The sequence below is a fragment of the Stenella coeruleoalba genome (genome assembly GCF_951394435.1).
Source record: "Stenella coeruleoalba genome assembly, chromosome: 2".
NCBI classification, from domain to species: domain Eukaryota; kingdom Metazoa; phylum Chordata; class Mammalia; order Artiodactyla; family Delphinidae; genus Stenella; species Stenella coeruleoalba.
In genome coordinates this window covers 12,493,033-12,515,797 of record NC_137147.1, presented here as the reverse complement: position 1 = coordinate 12,515,797, position 22,765 = coordinate 12,493,033, and the positions used below count along the sequence as shown (strand labels likewise).

Genomic DNA, 22,765 nt, shown 5'->3' with positions numbered 1-22,765 from the left:
ACCTAGTCGTAGGAAGCTCCCACCTTCTGTGAGCTTTACCTTCACAGGCTCTACCAGGTCCACACTGAATATTAGAGAAAAATCCCCTCATGCTTTAGGTAGGGGAGGGGAAAGTGAGCCATTTTTGAAATACACCACGGCACCTGTTCTTCTGAACAACGCCTGCCCTCGGAAGAAACTATTATACCAGAGCCTAGCCTGCTAGGGTTTTAACAGAGCCTAACTTACCTAGGGGAGAGAAATACCCAAAAGTAGATAACATGCAATAACAGATGGATAATGTAAGCAGAGAAATGGAAATTCTAATAAAGAATCAAAAAGAAATGCTAGAGATAAAATACACTTGTAACAGAATGAAGAATGCCTTTGATGGGCCCATTAGTAGATTAGATACAGCTGAGAAAATAATCTCTGACCTTGACGATATGACAATGGGAACTCCCTAGACTAAAAAGATAAGAGAAAAAAGACTGAAAGGAACAGAAAAGAATATCCCAAGAATTGTGGGATAACTACAGAGATGTAACCTATTTGTAATAGGAATCCAGAAGGAGAAAGAGAAAAGAAATATTTGCAGAAATAATGACTGAGAATTTTCTCCCAAATTGATGTCAGACACCAAACAATAGATCCAGGAAACTCAGAGAATACTAAGCAGGATAAATGCCAAAAAAACTACACCTAGACATATGTTCAAATTTCAGAAAATCAACAATAAAGAAAATATCTGGAAAGAAGCTGGAGGAAAAAAACTCTTTACCAATAGAGGAGCAAAGATAAGAATTATATCCAACTTCTCCTCAGAAACCATACAAGCAAGAAGAAAGTGGAGTGAAATATTTAAAGTGTTGATAGAGAAAAATCACCAACCTAGAATTATGTATCTTGGAAACTTTTCCTTTATAAGTGAAGGAGAAATAAAAAATTTCTCAGACAAACAAAAATTGGGGGAATTTGTTGCTAGTAGACCTGTCTTGTAGGAAATGTTAAAAGAAATTCTAGGGACTTCCTTGGTGGTGCAGTGGATAAGACTCTGTGCTCCCAATGCAGGGGGCCTGGGTTCGATCCCTGGTCAGGGAACTAGATCCCACATGCATGCCGCAACTAAGAGTTTGAGTGCCACAACTAAGAGTTTGAATGCCACAACTAAGGAGCCCGCCTGCTGCAACTAAGACCTGGTGCAAACAAATAAATAAATAAATATTTAAAACAACAAAAAAAGAGAAATTCTAAGAGAGAAGGAAAATTATATTGGTCAGAAACTCGATCTACACAAGAAAGGAAGAGCATTGGAGAATGAATAAATGAAGGTAAAATTAAAATTTTTTTCTCTTATTCTTAATTGATCTAATGGATAACAGTTTGTTCAAAATAATAATGGCAACAATGTGTTCAATAATATGTGCTTATGTGTATATATGGGCATATATATATAATATATATATATATATATATATATATATATACACACATGAAATGAATGACAGCAATGATACAAGGGATGACAGGGAAGAATTAGGAATATTTTGTTATTATAACATGCTTGAGCTACCTGTGAAGTGCTTATTTGAAAGTGGACCTGGATTCATTGTAAACATATATTGCAAACTCTAGGGCAACCACTAAAAAAATTTTTTTTTAAAAGAAGTATCATTGATATGCTAAGAAAGGAGAGAAAATAGCATCATATAAAGTGTTCAATTAAAACCATGAAAGTCAAAAAAATGTGAAAGACAAAATAGGAAAAAGAAAAAGGGCAACAAATAGAAAATAGCAAAAGTATGGTAGATAGTAATCCAACCATATCAATGATCACCTTAAATGTCAATGGTCTAAATATTCCAATTAAAAGACAAAGATTGTCAGAGTGGATCAAAAAACAAGACCCAAATATGGTTGTCTCAAGAAACCCACTTTAAATATAAAGAAATGTATAGATCAACAGTAAAGGTTTGGAGAAAGATATACCATGTTAACACTAGTCAAAAGAAAGTAGGAGTAGCTATATAAATTTCAGACAGAGCAGACTTCAGAACAGTTCAGGAAAGTTACCAGGGTTGAAAGGGGCATTACATAATGACAAAGGGGTAAATACTCCAAGAGGACATAACAATTCTTAATGTGCATACTCCTAAAATGTCAGGCAAAAACTGATAGAACTGCAAGGAAGAATAGATGAATCCACTATTATAATTGGAGACTTTAACACAGCTCTATCAGAAACGGACAAATCCAGCAGGCAGAAAATCCGTAAGGGCATAGTTGAACTCAGCAATACCATCAATCCACTGTATATAATGGACATCTTATGCCCTGCTTCCTCCAACAACAATAGCCTACGCATCCTTCTCAAGCTCACATGGAACATTCACCAAGATAGACTACATTCCGGACCATAAATACCACCTTAACAAATTTTAAAGACTAGAAATCATAACATGTCTGCTGTCAGATCACAATGGAATCAAACTAGAAATCAGTAACAGAAAGATAGCTGGAAAAATCCCCAAATACTTGGAGATTAAACAGCACTCTTCTAAATAACACATGAGTCAAAGAAGAAATCTGAAGAGAAATTTTAAAATATTTTGAACTCGATGAAAATACAATTTATCAAAATTTTTGGGATGCAGTGAAAGCAAGGAAATTTATTATATCGAATGTGTATATTAAAATCTGTAATCTAAGTGTTCACCTTAGGAAACTAAGAAATGAAGAGAAAATTAAATCCAAAGAAGGAAATAAATAATAACAATTAAAGCAGAAATCAATGAAATTGAAAACAGGAAATCAATAGAGAAAATTAACGAAACCAAAAGCTGGTTCTTTGAAAAGATCAACAAAATTGATAAGCCTCCAGCCAGACTAACTAAGAAAAAAAGAGAGAAGACACAAGTTACTAAAAATAAAGGAGGGCACATCACTACAGATGCCATGGAAATTAAAAGAATAATAAAAGAATGCCATGAACAACTCTGTGCCCATAAATTTGATTAAAAATGGCATACCGGCTTCCCTGGTGGCGCAGTGGTTGAGAATTCACCTGCCCATGAAGGGGATACGGGTTCATGCCCTGGTCTGGGAAGATCCCACATGCCGCGGAGCAGCTGGGCCTGTGAGCCATGGCTGCTGAGCCTGCGCGTCCGGAGCCTGTGCTCCACAACGGGAGAGACCACAACAGTGAGAGGCCCGCATACCACAAAAAAAAAAAATGGGCAGAGGACCTGAACAGACATTTTGTTTTTCAAAAGAAGATATACAGATGGCTAACAGGCACATGAAAAGATGCTCAACATCACTAATCATCAGGGAAATGAAAATCAAAACCACAATGAGATATCACCTCACACCTGTCAGAGTGGCTATTATCAAAAGACAACAGACAACAAGTGTTGGTGAGGATGTGGAGAAAAGGGAACCCTGTACACTATTGGTGGGAATGTAAATTGGTGCAGCCACGATGAAAACAGTATGGAGATTCCTCAAAAACTTAAAAATAGAACTACCATACAATCCAGCAATTCCACTCCTGGGTATTTAGCCAAAGAAAATTAAAACACTAATTAGAAAAGGTATATGCACCCCCCCCATGTTCACTGCAGCATTAGTTTCACTAATCAAGATACAGAAGCAACCTAAATGCCCATCAGTAGATGAATGGATAAAGATGATGTGGTATATATATATAAGGGAATATTACTCAGCCATAAAGAAGAATGGAATCTTTCCATTTGCACCAACACAGATGGACTTAAAGGGGATTACACTAAGTGAAATAAGTCAGACAGAGAAGGACAAGTACTGTATGATTTCACTTATTTGGGGAATCTAAAAAACAAAACAAATGAACACACATAACTGAACAGAAACAGAGTCATAGATACAGAGAACAAATAGGTGATTGCCAGGGGGTTGGGGAGGAAAGAAATAGCTGAGGGAGATTAAGAAATACAAACTCCCAGTTACAAAATAAATGAGTCATGGGTAGGAAATGTACAGTTTGAGGAATGTAGTCAATAATTACCTAATATCTTTGTATGGGGACAGATATTAGCCAGACTTACAGTGGTGATCATTTTGAAATGTATAGAAATACAGAATCTCTATGTTGTATACCAGGAACTAACATAGTGTTGTAGGTCAATTACACTTCAAAAACAAACAAACAGGGGCTTCCCTGGTGGCGCAGTGGTTGAGAGTCCGCCTGCCGATGCAGGGGACGCGGGTTCGTGCCCCGGTCCGGGAAGATCCCACATGCCGCGGAGCGGCTGGGCCCGTGAGCCATGGCCGCTGAGCCTGCGCGTCCGGAGCCTGTGCTCCGCAACGGGAGAGGCCACAACAGTGAGAGGCCCACGTACCGCAAAAAAAAAAAAAAAGCAAACCAAACAAACAAACTGACAGAAAAAGAGATGAGATTTGTAGTTACCAGAGAAAAAGGGTGTGTGTGGGGGAATTGGATAAAAGTGGTCAAAAGGTACAAAGTCCCAGCTATAAGATAAATAAGTACTAGGGATGCAATGTACAACATGATAAGTATAATGAACACTGCTGTATAAGTGAAGGTTGTTAAGACCGTAAATCCTAAGAGTTCTCATCACGAGGAAAACTTGTTTTCTGTTTCTTTAATTTTGTATCAATAGGAGATGATTTGAGTTGATGGATGCTCACGAAACTTGTGGTCGTCATTCCATGATGTTTGTGAGTCAAATCTCTGTGCTTTACACCTTAAACTTATACAATGCTGTATCTCAATTATATCTCAATAAAACTGAAAGAAGGAAATGTAAAACTTCTGCTCTGCAGAAGACAATGCCAAGAGAATGAGAAGGCATAGACTTGAAGAAAACATTTACAAAAGACGTTTCTGATAAGACTGTTACCCAAAATATACAAAGAACTCTTAAAACTCACTAATAATAAAATAAACAGTCCAGTTTAAACAGTCCAGTTTAAAAATGGGCAAAAGACCTGAACAGACACCTCACCAAAGAAGACGTACAGATGGCAAGTAAGGGTATGAAAAGATGTTCAACATCTTATGTCTCAGGTCTCCACCCTGGGTTAGCTTTTCGGCTGCGACACCCAGACAAACCCTACCCCTCAGGCGTGCCGAGCTTGCTTGCTGTCGGCACGTCTGTTATTTACTAGTCCCCTTTATCATGGGGTCTTGGAGCTCAGTGGAAGGGAGCCTCTGGAGAATCTCTTTGGAAGTCCCCAGATTTCCTTGTTTATCTGCCACCCAGAATGTAGGTTCTCTGTATAATTGAACAAATCTCAAACGCTTGGCCAACTGCATCACTGATGCGATTTTAGCAGCAGGTGAAGTTCCCCAAAGAGAAAAGGTGATCCCAGTTGGCAGTGGGGAGAGTTTCAGATGAAAATCTGTGGTTTGGGGCTGAGAGAGATGGAAAGGGGCCCATCCAGTTAGGGTTGGGAGCTGCTGGGCCCTGAAAGCAGAGAAGTTTGTCTGCTCCTTCAGCTCAACAAAGACAAGAAAGATCAAGGGCTCTGGAATCAGTAAGGAGATGGCAGCTCTTATCTCCAAGCTTCGCTGGCCTCACCCAGAAAGTGAGTCTCTTTGAGGATTAGAGAAAGCCTTTTCAAAGTCACCCAGGCTGGCCCTGGGCTGGGTAGTCACAGCAAATTTGCGATTCTTCTTCCAGGAGGGGCAGTCAAGAGGGGGCAGTAGGCAGGTAGTGGATCTCCCAAGGAGAGTGAATTAGGAGGCACAGAAGCCCTGCTGACTCCATCTTTGGTTCTTGACACCAGGGCTGGTCAGCAAGGTGTCAGGCCTAGCCATAGTCAGACAGGTATGATGGAAGTGAGAAGAGAAAAAACCCACGACAAGGTCCACAAGCAAATGGTGCCTTGGCCCTAAAGGTGTATTCTTCTGTGCTATCTGGTGCCTATAGAGATCAAAGTTTGCAGTGGGACATCACAGGGGGCCTCCCAGAACAGGCTCCTGAATATGGGCTCAAGTCTAATCCCTTTTCCTGGTCTTGGGGACCCTCTCAGCCTCATCTCCCTGATCTCCACTACGTATCCCATGATCTAGCCATGCTTGAATACAGCATACCTTTCACTTTTTTAATTGAAAAGATGACATAACAATACTATAGACATTCTCAGAAGGCGGTAGTGAAGGGTGACAGGAGGACAAAAATACTGTCATCTCATCACAGCACAATCAGCATTTTTTCATTTTGCCTGTTGGCTTCTAATTCTTATACTCAGTACAAACCCACTTTTGGCTTCTGAGTGACCTAGGAGTGATCTTTAAGCACAAGAAGAAGTGATGCAACACAGCATGATGGAGCTGTTACCTCACCGCTCTGATGGTGGGCTTCCATGCAGCGTGAGGGATTCAGGTTAGCCATAAGGGAGAGTTCTGGAATGGCTTCCTAGGGTTAGAGCTTGAATGTTCTTCTCTTCTGGTCACTAACAGTGCCTAACCCAGATGGTTTAGGGCAATGGTTCTCAAACTTTAACTTGAATCAGAATCACTTGGAGAGCTTATTAAAACTCAGTTTGCTCCCCTATTCCCTTGCTGAGTTTCGATTAAGTCAGTCTAGGCTGGGGCCCTAGAATTTGTGTTTCTAACAAGTTCCCAGGTACTACTGCCACTGGTCTTGGGACCATTCTTTGAGTTCTGCTGCTTAGAGGCAGGGTGATGAACCTGCTGGGGAGCAAAATTTGTGACCCCAAAATCTGTCTCCTTGGGGCTTCCCTGGTGGCGCAGTGGTTAAGAATCCGCCTGCCAGTGCAGGGGACGCGGGTTTGAGCCCTGGTCCGGGAAGATCCCACATGCCACGGAGCAACTAAGACCGCGCGCCGCAACTACTGAGCCTGTGCTCTAGAGCCCATGAACCACAACTACTGAAGCCCACATACCTAGACCCCGTGCTCAGTAACAAAGAGAAGCCACCACAATGAGAAGCCCGCGCACCGCAACAAAGAGTAGCCCCCGCTCACTGCAACTAGAGAAAGCCTGCGCGCAGCAACGAAGAGCCTAGGCAGCCAAAAATAAATAAATAAATAAATCTATTAAAAAAAAAAAAGAAATCTGTCTCCTTGGCATGAGGATTAATTTAGGATGATCTTTAAAAATTTTTATTGGAGTATATTTGATTTACAATGTTGTGTTAGTTTCAGGTGTATAGAGGATGATGATTTTTAAGAAACAGAAGACTCAGGAAGTTTTTCTTTTTAGCTCCCCCTTAGCTGCATAAAGAATTTAGTTAAAGGGCCTGTTCCCAGAATAGAGCTATAAGCAGAGGTATCTGCAGAGAATACGGGCTAGGTGTAGTGGGGGAAACTCAGCATGGCCTAGAGATCAAAGTCCACCCTGTGTCCTGTTGTCTCTACATGACCCAGCAAACATTTATTTGCCAAACATTTGCTTTTCCATCTCCATGTGCATTGCCTTCCTCCCCTTTGAAGTCCCAAACCAGTACCCCCAACATCCTCTTTTGTCTTTAGCTGAGGATGGTATTTAAGATGAGGGCTTCGGCCATTTGGGTGAATTTTTCGGTTCTCCTGGGCCTCTCCCGTGTATACATGTTATTAAACTCCTGTTTTATTTTCTCCTGTTTATCTTACTCATGTCAATTTAATTCTTATACCAGCCAGAGGAACCTAGAAAGATGGAGGAAAATTCCTTTCTCCCCGACAGTTGGCACAATCAGCAGGATTTCCCTTTACTGGCTGGATACTACTCTCCCTGAAGCTGCTGTGGCTAAGAGATCCTGGGACAACTGACAGAAGCCACAGACGGTAAGAGTTCTTGCCTGTCAGTCAGTCTCCCCATCTCTGCTTGCAGCGTCTATTGGAAGCGAGTGGTAAGAGCCCTTTACTGCTTTTCTAAAGTTAGATTAACAGGAGGAATATTTATGGAGCCTAGTTCCTTGGACCCAGAGACTCTTGTTTTGAAAACTGGCAGAGTACGCTTGATTTGTTGATCCTTTTCCTCCCAAAGATGGTTATTGCTTTTCTTTATCTCTCTATTGTGTTGTTTGTCATAAGAAGGAAATTCCATAGGGTAGGACGCAGGCATAGGTCCATTAAACTTGTTGTCCAGGCTGGCCCCGCACACTGGTGAGTTTGCTAGTCTCATAAGAAAAAAAAAAAAAAACTGGATGAGTTTTTTCCTTCCATCTTACTATACATCCTGAAGAGCTTGGTTTGCTGACCAGTGAGAAAACTCTCTCTGGTCTCTGCCATCAGAAGGGTACACATACTGGTATGCATTTTGCAGTCAGATAGACTGGGATTCCAAGCAGCTGTAGCCAACTGGTCAGAAGCCCAGGTAACAACCCAGGCTTCTGACTGGCGTCTCTTTGTGTGGCCATGCCAGCTCTCAGGGGAGTTTGTCATAAAGGGTCCAGTCCGTAAGGGGCCTTTGTTGTTCAACCTTTGTCTCCACTTTCTTAGACTATTTTGGGGAGTGAAATTTCTGGATCTCGTTAGGGCTGTGTCCTTTACATGCTTGTGGGATGCCTCTTTCATCCACGGTTAAGGCATAAAAAGACTTATTGGTTTGTGTTGCTATTAAGACACTATTCGTCAATAGCAGATGATGGATCCTTTGAATTGGAAAAACTTCTAAACTGGTAAATTTTTTAGAGAACTCTCATTGTAAACAGCTGTTTTATTGGCACCTGTGGAAAGACCAAATTAAAAGGTGGAAACAAAAAAATATAATGGCTAACCCTAAGAACTCCCTTAATTAAAAAACAAAACAAAACAAAAAGATTTGGGAAAGCTTATCAAATCTGGTGTCTCAGCCTCTCCTCATGGGTCTTACAGATGCTAATAAAAGCATTCAGTGAATTAACAAGAGAATGGGAAGAAACCAAGGGGAAAGTCAAGGTACTCTTCCCCAAAAGGTAGAAAGTGTTAAAGGGTTATTAAGAAGGTAAATAAAGCAAATATTGAAAGTTGCAGAATGAAGAGGAATCAGAAAGAGAAGACACAGGACTTGTCCCAGCAGGATGGAAATCTTCAGATGGCTATTAAGAAATGGGATAAGTAAAATGGACATTGATGGGATTAAAATAAAGGTTTCTAATACAGCACTATCTAAGATTAGGTGGGCCAAAGGGACGTTCTTTGATCCCCAAAACATTAAAGGGCCCCAAACAAGTCCTCTCTACTTACTTCAGTTTAGAGAAATTTTTTAAACTGGAAGGCAAAAATTACAATGTGAAACCTAACCAACAATCACTTGGGGCAAGAATTAGGTCGATTAATTGAGTTCAAGATTGACAAAAGGGCCTGGGTCCCTTAGCTCAACCCCTCACTGCAGACCCAAAGCCTTTTACACAAGAGTGGGGAGATGGCAGAGGGATGGAGAGAAGTTTCTGGAACTCCTTGATGCCAGAACCTCACAAGCTGTGGTACCAAAACCCATTAGTGGAACCCTGACTTGGGCTACAACAAGATTGAGAAAAGTAAAAAGTGCAAGAGTTGATAAGATTATAAAAGTCGGAATGTTTGAGTGGGTGTTATATGAAGAGGTTAAACAACGTTGCTGGAATGCTTTATGGTAATGGATGTTATGGCCAGGAACACTTCTCCGACCCAGTATTGTAAGACTGAGACTTATTGATGGGGTCCTAATGGAGGCTATGGTCAAAGGTATAAGAGTTGATGAAATTGAGGTGAAAGCTTGTAAGAAAATTGCAGTGTTTGAATGGGCTTTATGTAAGGTGGTTATGTCTCTTTTGCCTGATTGTATTGTCGGGGTAGACATTGCCTCTCCCTGGGGAATGTTTCCACTGCTTGGTATTGTAAAACAGGGCACATAAATACACCCTTTGGGCAATGTTAATTAGACATGCTAATGAGAGTCAGTAGGGTTGCCTGGGCCCACACAATGTGAGATGAAAACTGGGGGCTGATACTGGGGCCTGATAGGAGCAATGGTGGAGGCTTTTTGCCCCTCGGGTGAATTGGTCTGGGGTTGACTTGAGCACTCATAAAGAGGGCCTTGACTGAATACCTTGTGCAGACTTTTTGAAGGCATGATGCATTGATCTCTGAAGTTCTAAAACATAGAAATCTTTTGATTTCCATTTTAATTGGAAATCTTCTCCCTGATATAAAGAAGCAAATTAAAGAAAATATAGTTGGATGAGCAGATCAGCCTTTTGATATCATTTAGGCAGTAGCCCAGTTCTTTGTGGAATTGAAAGCGACTGTCTTTGTCTTGTAAATCTCTACAAAATCAGAAATGTAAGCACAGCCCACAGTCACCTGAGACTGAGCCTGGGGAATCAATCAGTAGAACCTGGGGGGAAAAAAAGGGGAAAAGACCTTTTCAAAAGTACTAACTGGACTTCCCTGGTGGCACAGTGGTTAAGAATCTGCATGCCAGTGCAGGGGACACGGGTTCGAGCCCTGGTCCAGGAAGATCCCACATGCCGCGGAGCAAATAAGCCTGTGCTCCAAAACTACTGAGCACGTGAGCCACAACTACTGAGCCCCTGCACCAGAACTACTGAAGCCCGCGCGCTGTAGGGCCCATGCTCCACAACAAGAGAAGCCACCACAATGAGAAGCCTGTGCACCACAACGAAGAGCAGCCTCTGCTTGCCTCAACTAGAGAAAGCCCGCTCGCCTCTACTAGAGAAAGCCCGAGCGTAGCAACGAAGACCCAACGCAGCCAAAAAAAAAAACAAATTACTAACTGCTGGAAGTGCTCCCTCACCCAAAATCTAATTCACAGCTTCTTTAATTAATATTATTTGTCAAGGACAAATACAAATCTTAAACGTCTTTTCCACGTATAGTAAAAAGCCTTTGCCATCTGAGTGGATAAACTTAACTTACTGCAACTGATGTTTATGAACTAGTGAGTTTTATATTGTTATACCTGATTCATGACTAAAGTCTTAAAATGAAAGCTATGAGGTCTCTGGTTGTGTCTGTCTGTATATCTCTGCATGCGTGTTCTAGATAGGGTATTTTTCTACCTTCTGATGGTATTGCCAAAAGTAACTTGTAGAAGAACTCTAATTGGCTTAAAAGTAAGCACTTTTGAATTAAATATTTCTAAATATAACAGACTAACCCAAATATTTTTCGAGTTCACATGATCTAAGATTAACCTTTAGTAAATAAAAGCAATTTAAAGTTACTGCTTTAATTAAAATAGGCATGTCTTTAGAGTTATCAGCAAATGTAAAACTTTTATTCTACCTGGGTTTACTAATCAAATAAGTTCACGTTATGTCTGTTACGAAGTTTATCGGCAAGAATAATGGCTTGGGATGATAGTTGACTTTAATGTCTCATGAAGTTTTCATGAGTACTCTAAACATAATTGTTGGTAACAAATTATTTAGATAAATATTGATATAAATGGGGTAAGACTTAAAAATAACTTTGAAAATCTTTTGGTAATTTAAAACTTTAGAGTTTTTCTAAGGAAAGTTAAATGATGGGAATTCATTGAATGTCTAGATCATTTCCAAATAAGATAAAATACTGAAATATTAATTGCTAAACAAGTCTAAGTTTACCTACTTTTGTCTTCTTATTACAAAAAAAACACCTAAAGATGTTTGGGTCTATTATACATTACACATTATGAAATGTCTTTAAAAAATACTGGTATAACAAACAGTTCACAATTGCTTACTTCTTAGTTTTCACTAGACATTGTTTTCTAAGGGTTAAGAATTCTAATTAATATACCATAAAACTACTAAAATAAATAAGGAAAACATCTTCATATGTAAGGAAAATGTTTAAAAGGTATAAGGAACGGGAATGTATTTTGTTAAGGGAAAATAAAGTAAAAAGTTAAAAAAGGGCTTCCCTGGTGGCGCAGTGGTTGACAGTCCGCCTGCCGATGCAGGGGACGCGGGTTCGTGCCCCGGTCCAGGAAGATCCCACGTGCCGTGGAGCGCCTGGGCCCGTGAGCCATGGCCGCTGAGCCTGTGCGTCCGGAGCCTGTGTTCCGCAACGGGAGAGGCCACAACAGTGAGAGGCCTGTGCACCACAAAAAAAAAAAAAAAAAAAAAGTTAAAAAAAGAGGAAAAGCATAGGACAAAGTTTGAATGTGAAAAAAAAAAAAGGATTTGTAGGTTTATGGAAAAGGAACTCTGAGAAAAGAGTTTTGTGTGTGGTCAGGACTGGCAAAGATTAGAATACATTCAATTGAGTGAATGAATTTTAATATTAAAAGTAAGCTGATACAAAATTAGAATCTTGTTTTCTCTGTGTTAAGAAGACAAAAGTCTGCTCTTGATAATTTATAAAATGTTTTTCTTTACCTTTGATTAGTCTGCCTATAAAGAAAGGATTTTATGTTTTATCAAAATAATTTCCTATGTTGTTTTTATTAGGTCTTTGATTACTGGTTTGGTCCCAAACCAATGCCCCTAAAATCCTTTTTTCTTTAGCTGAAGATGGTATTTAAGGTGAGGGCTTCAGCCATTTTGGTGAGTTTCTCTGTTCTCCTGGGTTTCTCCTGTGTATACGTGTTATTAAACTTTTGTTTGACTTTCTCCTGTTAATCTGTCTCATGTCAATTTAATTGTTAGACCAGCCAGAAGAACATAGAAGAGTAGAGGAAAATTTCTTCCTCCCAGGCAAACGACATGACTTTTGCGATCCTATGATGGAATCTTTTTTTATTTGTTCCAGGCGTTTCTAACTGGGGAGGTTATGCCTTGGCCTGTGCTCTGTACATCCTGAACTCATGTGAGGTCCACAGACGTTATCTGAGGAAGGCAGTTGGGCCCTTCAGAGCACCTGGAGAACAGAACTGGACTCAGGCCCTCCCATCCATCACTAAGGTAACATAGCCCAGCAGGCAACTCTCACGGATGCAACCTTTTCCCCGGATGAGGAGTAGACATGGTATTTCAATCCATAAGCCAGGGGCCAGCACCACTGCTGCCCATCAGAAGTCAGAGGCAGAGCCTGCCTTAAAACAAAGGTCTCGGGCTTCCCTGGTGGCGCAGTGGTTGAGAGTCCGCCTGCCGATGCAGGGGACACGGGTTCGTGCCCCGGTCCGGGAAGATCCCACATGCCGCGGAGCGGCTGGGCCCGTGAGCCATGGCCGCTGAGCCTGCGCGTCCGGAGCCTGTGCTCCGCAACGGGAGAGGCCACAACAGTGAAAGGCCCGCGTACCGCAAAAAAAAAACAAACAAAACAAAAGTCTCCCATCAGGCAACCACTGGACTGGACTTTGACCTACTAGTGACCCTAAATCACTATGAAAGATCTCATATAAATGACCATTTTCCTTCTAATTTGACTGTAGGCAGGTTGCTTAGCCTCTCTGAACCTCATTTTCTTCCTCTGTGAAAGAGGGGCAGTCAGCATTCTGGGAAGGACGGAATACCTGAGCCATGGTAGGCGCTTCATAGCGGTAGCTGGAGGTGTCCTTAGCATCTCCCTCCAAGGAGTTTACAACCCGGCAAGGGCACTGACACCCCCGCTGGCACCGTCAGCCATCCTACACGGTGCTAAGGTGTGAGGGCCCAGGGTGGCAAGAGGACCCTGTGGGCTGAAGGCTGGGAGGGATAAAGCCAGTGGAAGGGGAGGCATCTGGGCAGGAAGACCGGAGGGAACAGAAGCTGGGAGATGGGGACCAGCTCAGTGCTGGTTTGGGGAGACTGCTCTTGAGGTTGGCAGCAGCAAGCCAGGGTGTGATAGGAGCAGAGGAGGGCTTCTGACCCCAGCGTCCCCAAAGAGGGGGCCCGCAAGTCCTCCGAAACAGTTTGCAAAATTGTTTCATACGTGGATTTTCCTGGGCAAGAAGCCCTGGTTTCATCAGAGTCTCCAAGTAGTCTGGGGCCATTAAGAACCCCTGGCAGAGGGAGGTCACATGAGCCGGATCAAAGCAAACCCGACTCCTGACTGAGGCTTCTACCCGAGAAGTAATAGGGAGCCACGTGAGGGCTTTGAGCGAGGAACCGGGGTCCCACTGGGTGGCTTTTGAGTGAGCTCCTCTGACTGCAGAGCCAACTGTGAAGGGCTGTGTGCAGTTCCAGGCGTTCCCCATAGACCAGCGCAGAGGCAGGACACACACGGACACGTACACACGCACACACACACGTGCACATACATGGCTGACTTACGTGAACTCACATATACGTGCAGGGAAAACAAAAAGAGAGAAGGCCAGCCAGTCCTCTAAGTGGTTCCAGCATTCTGCTCCCGGTCCTGGACCCTGGGCAGCGAGATGGGCCGCTGGAGACTCGGCTGTTCCTACCTCAGGCCTCAGTTCCCACGGCTCTCCTGGCACCGATTCCAGCCTCAAGCCCCCTCCCCAGCGGGTGCCCCTCGCAGAGCTGGGACCCGCCCACCCCGGAGAGAAGCTGGTGGCATGTCAGTCTCTACCAGGCACCTTCTGGGGGAATTCTCCAGAGTAACTGGATCACGGGAAATTGGGGCCAAAGCCCAGACTTTACATCTAAATCCCAGGTCACAGGTGACTTCACCTGTGAGCGGACAGCTTCGCCTGAGGGCAGGCAGGCAGGAGGGGGGAGGGCTGGGGACACCTGGAGAACAGCCGAGGGAGCTGGGGTGTCTGGCCTGCTGGAGAGAGGATTTGGGGGGGCCTGAGATCGCAACAGCTTCCTGGGGGAGGGGCACAGATACCCTCCTCGGCCGCGTGAGAGACACAAGCAGGCCAGAAGACAGAGGTTCTGGTTCACGTGAGGAAGAGCTTGTTCTCCTCAGAGCTACTGCCCAAGCCTGCGAGGAGGGAGCTCTCGGACACAGGGAGCGGGTCAGGGTCGGGGGAGAAGTTTCTCGAGTTCCATCAGGCTGACCACAAGGCCACTCCCAGACAGTCCAAACAGTCTCATGCAACTTAAGGCTGCCCCAGTCTTATTCCCCCCAAATAGATTTGCTAAATGAGGAAAAAACAAAACAAAGAAAACCCTCTGGAAATCAGGGACCAGGTCTTTCGTATCTGCCTTCCCAGCAACTAGTGGAGGGAAACCCAGTGCTTGGTAAATCCTTGTTGAATGAATGAGTGTATGAATGAATGAATGAATGAATGCCGTGCTTATTAAAGCAGTGATTCTTCCAAGTTTAGAGGCATCTAAGGGACCTTTCACACAGCAGGAATCACCTCAGGGGCATCTTAAAGCGCACAGTGGGGCCCACCCCAGGGCTCCTGATTCGGTAGGTCTGAGACGGGTTAGAGAATCTGCACCTCTGACAAGTTCTCAGGCAATATTGCTGCTGCTGCTGCGGGGACCACATTTGAGACCCTGGACTAGAGGGTGGGTTCCCAGCGTTGTGGCAGAGGCTGGTGTGGGGAGATGGGAAGGCGATCCAGGAGACAGGAAGGTTCCTGAGCGTTGAGCCTGGAGACAGCAGCTGAGGTGGGGCTGCTTGCAGGTCCCCCAGCCAGCCAGCAGCTGAGGTCCTGGGGCCCCTCACTTGTGCGAAGCCTCTGCATCCAGAGCCCCTCCCTGCCTCCTTCCTGTCCTTCTTTTACATTGTCTTGCACCCTCTCTGCTCCCTTTTTCTTCCTGCCTCTGTGTCTGTCTCCCTCCTGCACCCGCCCCCATTTCTCTCCAACACCTCCCCGGATTGGTTTGTTATCCCCACTTTACAGAGGAGGGGGCTGAGGCTCTGAGAGGGAAGGTGGCTTGCCCAAAGCCACACAACTAAGAGGCAGAGCTGAGTCTAGGCTCTCTGACTCCATACTCTGAGCTCTTCCTGATGTGGCTCAGTAGTTTCCTAGTTTCCGGCAATGCCAGGGTGCAGGAGAGGAGGGGAAAGGAGGAGTCGCGCAGCTAAAGTGACATTTTCAGGGGAAATGGTCTGCCCTAAAGGGGCCCAGAGAGCCTTCTATGCTTTCTTTACACTTCCTGGATCTGAATTGGAAAAAAACACTCAGAGGGCCGCCTCACACATGATTCCTGATTCATGCAGACACAAAAGACTGAACCCAGCCAAACAAGTTCACGCAGCCCCACGCTTACCCTCTGGGGATGGAAATTCTCCTTCCACATTTCCACCCAGTCTTCATAAATATATTAATAATGTACCACCCTTATAAAGAAAATAAAAGGGAACATCATTAAACCAAAATTACAAACACATTTTTGTATAGCCCCTCCTCTGGGCCAGGCCCAGGCTTGTTCTGGGAGATAATGAGGGGTAAAGAACCCAGGGTCCATGGGGGCGCAGAGGGGCTCATTTCAGGAGCTGGGATAGAACTGTGAACACTGCTTGTGGGGACACAGAGAACAGGTGCTTGGCTCGTTCAGAGAGCTCAAGGAAGGCTGCCTGGAAGAGGTAGCACTGAACTAGGTCTTGGAGGGTGAGTAGGATATAAGGAGCCAGGTGAGAAAGCGTGGGAAGGACCTTCCAGACAGCAGGACTCACAGAAGTGAAGGTGCAGAGACATGAAGCAGCGCGTTGTGCAGGGGATAACTAGAGTCGTCCTACTGGAGTTCAGTGGGTCACTCCATGGAAACCCCTGGGTCATCAAGAGATGCCGGACAGAACTGTGGCCTGAGTTTTGGTGAAGTTTGGCTGGTTAGGAGCGGAGGAATGTCCCTCAACCCTGTTCTGTGTGTTGCTTATAAGAAGGGCCTTCCATATTCTGCGGATGTGATCATGACTGTAGCAGGAGCGGGCACCATGTTGAGGAGCCCAGGGAAGGTGGCCACCACCATCCAGGGCACGCCCTGCCCACTCTGGCCCTTGACTGTGTCCCAGGGGTTTTACTTGAGGGCAAAACAAATTGTTGGAGGACATTTCCTAGAGCTTATCAGGAGCCAAGAGCTGATTGATGACACCTTACAGGAGGGACTAAGGATGGATGGATGGATGGATGGATGGATGGATGGATGGACGGACTGCTGGTAGGCTGGCTGGCTGGCTGGATGAATGATATGATAGATCAATGGATAATGGTAGGATGGATGATACAGAGAGGCAGGAACATGACTTCTGGCCTCATCCTGGCTACCATTCTCTTCCAGCACTTTCACCCCACTCCATTTTCTTTATACTTTTTAAATTGAGGTACAACTAACAGAGTAAAGCACATAAGCTTCAGTGTACAGTGGGTGAAGTTTTACACACGTACACATCCATGCAGCCACCACCAAGGTCACAATGCAGAGCAGTTCCAACTTCCCAGGAGGCCCTTTCTCCCACCCCACTCTGAACAGCAGCATCGCCTGAAAATCAGCCCGTTATGCTCCAAGCATGAATCAATAGTGACACCCACACACTCAGCCTTGACATCCAGAACTCATCCCGGGGCCTCTTTCCACATCCACAGTGAACTAGGCCCCAGGCCCCGCCCCCTCTGCCCAATTCAGTCCTCTGTCCCTCTCCTCCGGCCCCACCGTCTCAGCCTGGACTGGTGTGGCAGCCCCCAGGCCCTGTGTCTCCAGCCACTCCCTGGTCAGCTCTCCTCCCCGCCCCACCACCTCCTCTTGGTGGGGCCTCCTTGAAGATGGTCTGGTCGTTTAGGGTTCCTGGGAATTTGCCGGCAATCACTGTTGGCCCAGCTGCTCCCTGTGGCTCATGGAGGCTGAGTGCCAGCCAGTTCCTAAGCTGTTGACTGATCTCGTGCACCCTGAGGACCCCCAGGGCTCTACTGGGACCCAGGAGGATGTGAATGGTGGGGGCAGGCAGTGTGCTAGGGGGAAATGGCCCTGTGGTCCCAGGAGCCTTGCCCCATAAAGAGAGGATATGTCCCAATGGAGAAGAGAAATGGGAGAATAAAGTCCAGACAATTGACGGAAGATGCCATTCTGGGCTGGGTACCCCTGGGAAGGGGCTCTTGGACGAAGGGCTTGCCTGGAAATGCTCCGGGCCTCCCTCCTATCTTGGGCCCTGGGGAAGAGTGGAAATGCAGGTTCTCAGGCCAGGTGTGAGTAGAGACAAGTCCTAGGTGATATTTGCCAACACTTTCTCCCTTGTTCTGAAAAGTTTTCAGTGAGTGCTCCCCACAGCCCCTGGCTCGGTTCGCTCCTGCTCTTGTCACCTGTGGTCCTAGTTGCCCCTCCTCCAGAAAGTCCTTCTTGAGCCACTTCAATAAATGGGGTTGGGGGCCCCTGCTCTGTGCCGTGATCCCCATGGACTGTGCCTGCCTGATCAGTCGTCTAGAATGTGACGCCCCCGGGAGTGTGGGGGGCAGGGACCACATCACATTCACCACTGTATCCCTGGTTCAGGTCCTGGCACAAAGCAGGTGCTCAATAAAACTTTGATGGGTGATGGAATGAATGAGCAAATGCCTGAGCAGGAAGATGAGAACCTTCCTCTGGTCTGTCATGATCCACCTGCTCTAGATCCTTTTGTCCCCTTCCTTTGTCTGTAGAGAAGAAGGAGGTTGTCCTTGACTTCTGCCCCTCGGGCACCATCTTCTCTCCTGTGTCTTCACCTAAGACCCACCTTCCTCAGGGGGACCTGAACTGCTCAACAAGGGACAGACACGTTAGTGGCTTAGACAAGTGGTTCTTTGGCACCTTGTTTTTGGAGGGAGATGGAAGAAAGCAAATCAGATCACTTTTTTAAAAAAATCAACAAGTCAAAGGAAGAAAGCTCTGGGCTAAAGACTAGGGGACCCAGCCCTGCCAATAATAATCCACCTCATTTCATGAGCACCTACTGTGTGCCAAGGACCGTGCTAGGTGCTGTACTTGCATTTTCTCTTTTTTAAAAAATTAATTAATTAATTTTGGCCGCGCCGTGTCTTAGTTGCGGCATGCGGGATCTTTAGTTGCGGCATGCAGGATCTTTAGTTGCGTCATGTGGACTCTTAGTTGCGGTGTGTAGTCTTCTTAGTTGCAGCATGTGGACTTCTTAGTTGTGGCATGTGAACTCTTAGTTGCAGCATGCATGCAGGATCTAGTTCTGGGATTGAACCCAGGCCCTCTGCATTGGGAGCGTGGAGCCTTACCCACTGGACCACCAGGGAAGTCCAGCATTTTCTCATTTAATCCTCACAACAACCTTCTAAGGAGGCATTGTTATTATCATCCACCTCCCCATTATACAGATGGGGACACTGAGGCACAGAGAGGTTTAACACACCTGCCAGGAAAGACCCAAGTCAGATCTGTCTGATTCTAAACCACTCTGCCTGCTGGGCCCAGGATGGGGTTGCATTTTCTCCGTGGCTCTGCTCCCTCCAGATTCTCCCACAACCACACCGGGTAAAGTCTAGAAGGTGACTGAAGCAGGGCTAACAGAGGCTGATAGCGAGGAGGAGCTCTCAGGAGGAACAGGGGCCTTCCTGGCACGAAGGCCATTGGCAGATAATGCAGAGCTGGGCAGGGCTAGGTTGGCAGGAAGTAGCCAAGCTGCCCCTGCAGAAGTGAATCTTTAGCGTCTGTTAAGAAAATGCAGATTTCCATAAAAAACATACTATATAGTTACATGAAGAAACAGCCCAAACTGTTCAAAGTAGCAGCTTCCGGGGAGTGGATTGGGGAGCCCATGAGGTGTGATGTAGGACACTGTTACTTTTCACTATGAGTCTTCCAGTGGCGTTAGTATTTTTAAACATTTTATTTTTAAAAAAGAGACTATGTCAAGTCAAACGTTCTTTTTCCACTTATAAATGTATGGATTTCTTTCTTTTTCCTCCCCCTCCACTGCTTCTATCTCTGCCCCATTTCTTTCCAGGAAGAAAAAATGTTGGGCATCCTGGTGCAGCATGGAGTCCGGAGCAGAGTCTCGGGCACCCTAGGCATGGAGGTGGACGGGCTGCCCTTCCATGGCACTCACGCCCAGATGATCCAGAAGCTGGTAGACGTCACCATGGCGCAAGGGTGACCATGCAAATTACAGGCATGGGGGGTGCGTACTAGACGGATCTAGGGAGGAGTTCCCTGAGGGCCCCGGCTTTCTTCTACAACAGCCTTGCAAATAAACACTGACCCTGGGTGAGCAACGTGCTCCACACTGGCCTGGGTCAGGCGTGCCCACCTCCTGGGTCGGGGTTGGGGGCAGCGGGTAATGCACGTGATGTGGACCGAGTAAAACATTTCTCTGGGGTCCCCAGTTTTGGCTTTTATTCCTAAGTGCCAGGAGGCATTGATTTCAACCTCCTCACCCTGGCTTCTTCAGGTTACCCACGCAGTCTGCTCTGAGAGTCTTCTGACCCATCACTAACGGGGACGCCAGTGAGCAATGAACTTCCAGGCAGACACAGAGGGTCCTGAATAACCCCCCAGGCTAATTAAGAAACAGCAAAATGTACAAATATGTAGTGTATATTACGAAGCTCTGGGGCTTCACTAAAGGTTTACTCATCACCACCACCAACAAAATATTTATACCTGCGAAATGCTCTCTTTTACAAACAACATCCTGTTTATTTAGGCAAAAGATTTATCTCCACCCATCACTTCCCCTGTGCCCCTCCCCCTCCCTTACCCCCTTACATCCTGATCCCCCGCCACAGAGCCTGACACCTCTCCCACCTCCTTCCCATCTGCTCACCCCCCACTCCAGAGCCAGACTCTGCCCTCCTTGCATAAAAGGGCAGCCACATTCCCGGAGCCCGGGGGTGGGTCAGGACCTTCCAGGGCTTAGATCACTCACAGAGTCCTCTTGGACAACTCATCGGTTTGCCCTTATCTCCTTCACAACTTCCCACTGTACGTTCCCCAACGAAATCCGAAGCAGAATCCCTGACCACGTCCCGTTACATTCACGTACTGAACCAGTACAGTATCTTGTGCTGGATCATCTAGATGGGGTAATGGAAGCAGCTTTTGGCAGGAAAGAGCTTTTGTCTTGTCACTTTAGCAAAATTATATTGTAACTAACTTAAACCAGGCACCCCCTTGCTCTACTCATCTATGGCCCAAGCACACCTTTCAAATCTTTTGCTCACACAATACCATGCCTAAGATGTTGGTTCTTTCTGTAGAGCAAAGAAGTAAAAATGAAGAATATAATTAACAGATGACCAGATCTCTTCTCTAGCTTCCCCTTCAGTGATCTCAAGAACAAACTATGTGAACGAGGTAGCAGCTAAAGAAAGATGACAAGGAGTCAGCGAGCCTTTCACGCAGTGGGAGATGTCAATGAGTTTGATCCCCTAACTCAATGATTACCTGAGATGACTTTCCCTTTTCCCTTTAAAAACTTTCAAGGCCAAGCAGAATCTTTGGTTCTGGTTTTGGGGACACTAGTCCACCTCCTCCCCAGATTGCAGGCTTTCTGATTAAAAGCAACATTTTTCATTTCTACCAACACTTGTCTCTCGAGTATTGATTTTTGAGCAGCAAGCAGCTGGACCTGAGTTCAGAAATAGTAGTCCATGGGCTTCCCTGGTGGCGCAGTGGTTGAGAGTCCGCCTGCCAATGCAGGGGACGCGAGTTCGTGCCCCGGTCCGGAAGGATCCCACATGCCGCAGAGCGGCTGGGCCCGTGAGCCACGGCCGCTGAGCCTGCACGTCCGGAGCCTGTGTTCCGCAATGGGAGAGGCGGCAACAGTGAAAGGCCCGCATACTGCAAAAAAAAAAAAAAAAAAAAAAAAAGAAATAATTGTCCTGCTTCCCAGCTATGGCCCCAAATGTTTATTGTGCCTGTTTTATTTCCTTAAGCAGGTCAAGTTTGATTCTTTTAGGGGCATACGTTGTAAAGCATGGAACACATACTATAGAAATTAAATTGTACACTCAACAGCAAAACCTAAGTGTGTAGTTCAGTGATCTGGGGTTAACTTCCAATGCTCCCTACGCACGGCGTGGTGAAGCCTTTGGCCAGAAGTAGCTGGGGTGGGTGCTGTCCTGACATCCCTTTGTCATTCTGGTGGGGAGTCCCCACCTACGTGTCTGTGCTCCTGCTGGTGTGGCATCAGGGCCACTGTAATGTGCTCACTGTCCTCCATTTGTGACTTCTCACAGATCGGTGAACCCACCTCAGCTCTAAGCCTCACTGACCAGGTCTCCTCCAGTTCCAATTTGTGTCCCTGATTTGGGTCTGCAGAGCTCCATGTAATGGGGGCCTATGATTGAGAGTGCATCCTGGCATTGCTGAAGTCTTGATGGCTAGAGAGAGATGAAACATCATCTGCTAAGGCTCCCGGGACTTCCCTGACTCATATTTTTGGGGAATACACACTAATGGGCCTTTGGTTTTGCAGTAGTAATAGCAGAATTCTATTCTGGCATGAAGAAGTTTGAAGCCTGACTGTAATAGTCTTCAGTTACTGAAGATAACTGTGATAGGTTATCTTCCCTGTGGACAGAAGTTTATGGGGAGAGATTTAAGTCATTTGGGAAAGAGGCTAAGACCTGGGTGGAGCCCAAAGAAAGCTGAGAGTACAGGTCCTAGTTCTGGAGCAAAGCATTCAAAGGTCCCCCTGCAGGGAGAGACAGGCCTGTGGCCCTGTGGCAGGGGCTAAGGTGCAAGAAAGGGCCAGGAGAGGAGCCCTTAGCAGGATCCAGCCCAGGGACCACTGGAGCTCTGAGTTCTAGGATCCATTTTTATGTTTTTCTGTCTACAATATGATTCCCGCTAAGCCTTTAGTAAAGTTTTGCTCAAGTTCACTCTAGTCTTGGCTGTCCTTTGGGGAAGGCCTGTGTCCACATTTGAGGCAGCATGGTAGGCATGGCTCTGACCTTGAGAAGCTGGTTACAGGGGGACAAGAGGTGACCTACAGGAATAGTGGGGAGGCCCAGGGTGAGAGATGGGCTGGGGTATCCACCAGGATGGATTCCTGAGGCGTGTGAGCATTCCTGGGCATTTCTAGGAATATTGCGAGAGAATCCTGGTAAGCAGTACCTGGGATGCTCTGTGGGTGTTCAAGG

At 45.7% G+C, this 22,765-nt stretch overlaps 1 protein-coding gene across 1 annotated transcript in view; it reads left to right on the top strand.

Moving 5' to 3' along the window:
* DGLUCY (D-glutamate cyclase) overlaps positions 1–19,877 on the top strand; it is a 49,773-nt gene extending 29,896 nt beyond the window's left edge. The window contains 2 exon segments of the mRNA XM_079912795.1: positions 12,652–12,803; positions 19,627–19,877. Of these exon segments, the coding sequence (XP_079768921.1) occupies positions 12,652–12,803; positions 19,627–19,776 (302 nt within the window). The 3' untranslated portion in view covers positions 19,777–19,877.
* The last annotated feature ends 2,888 nt before the right edge of the window (positions 19,878–22,765 follow it).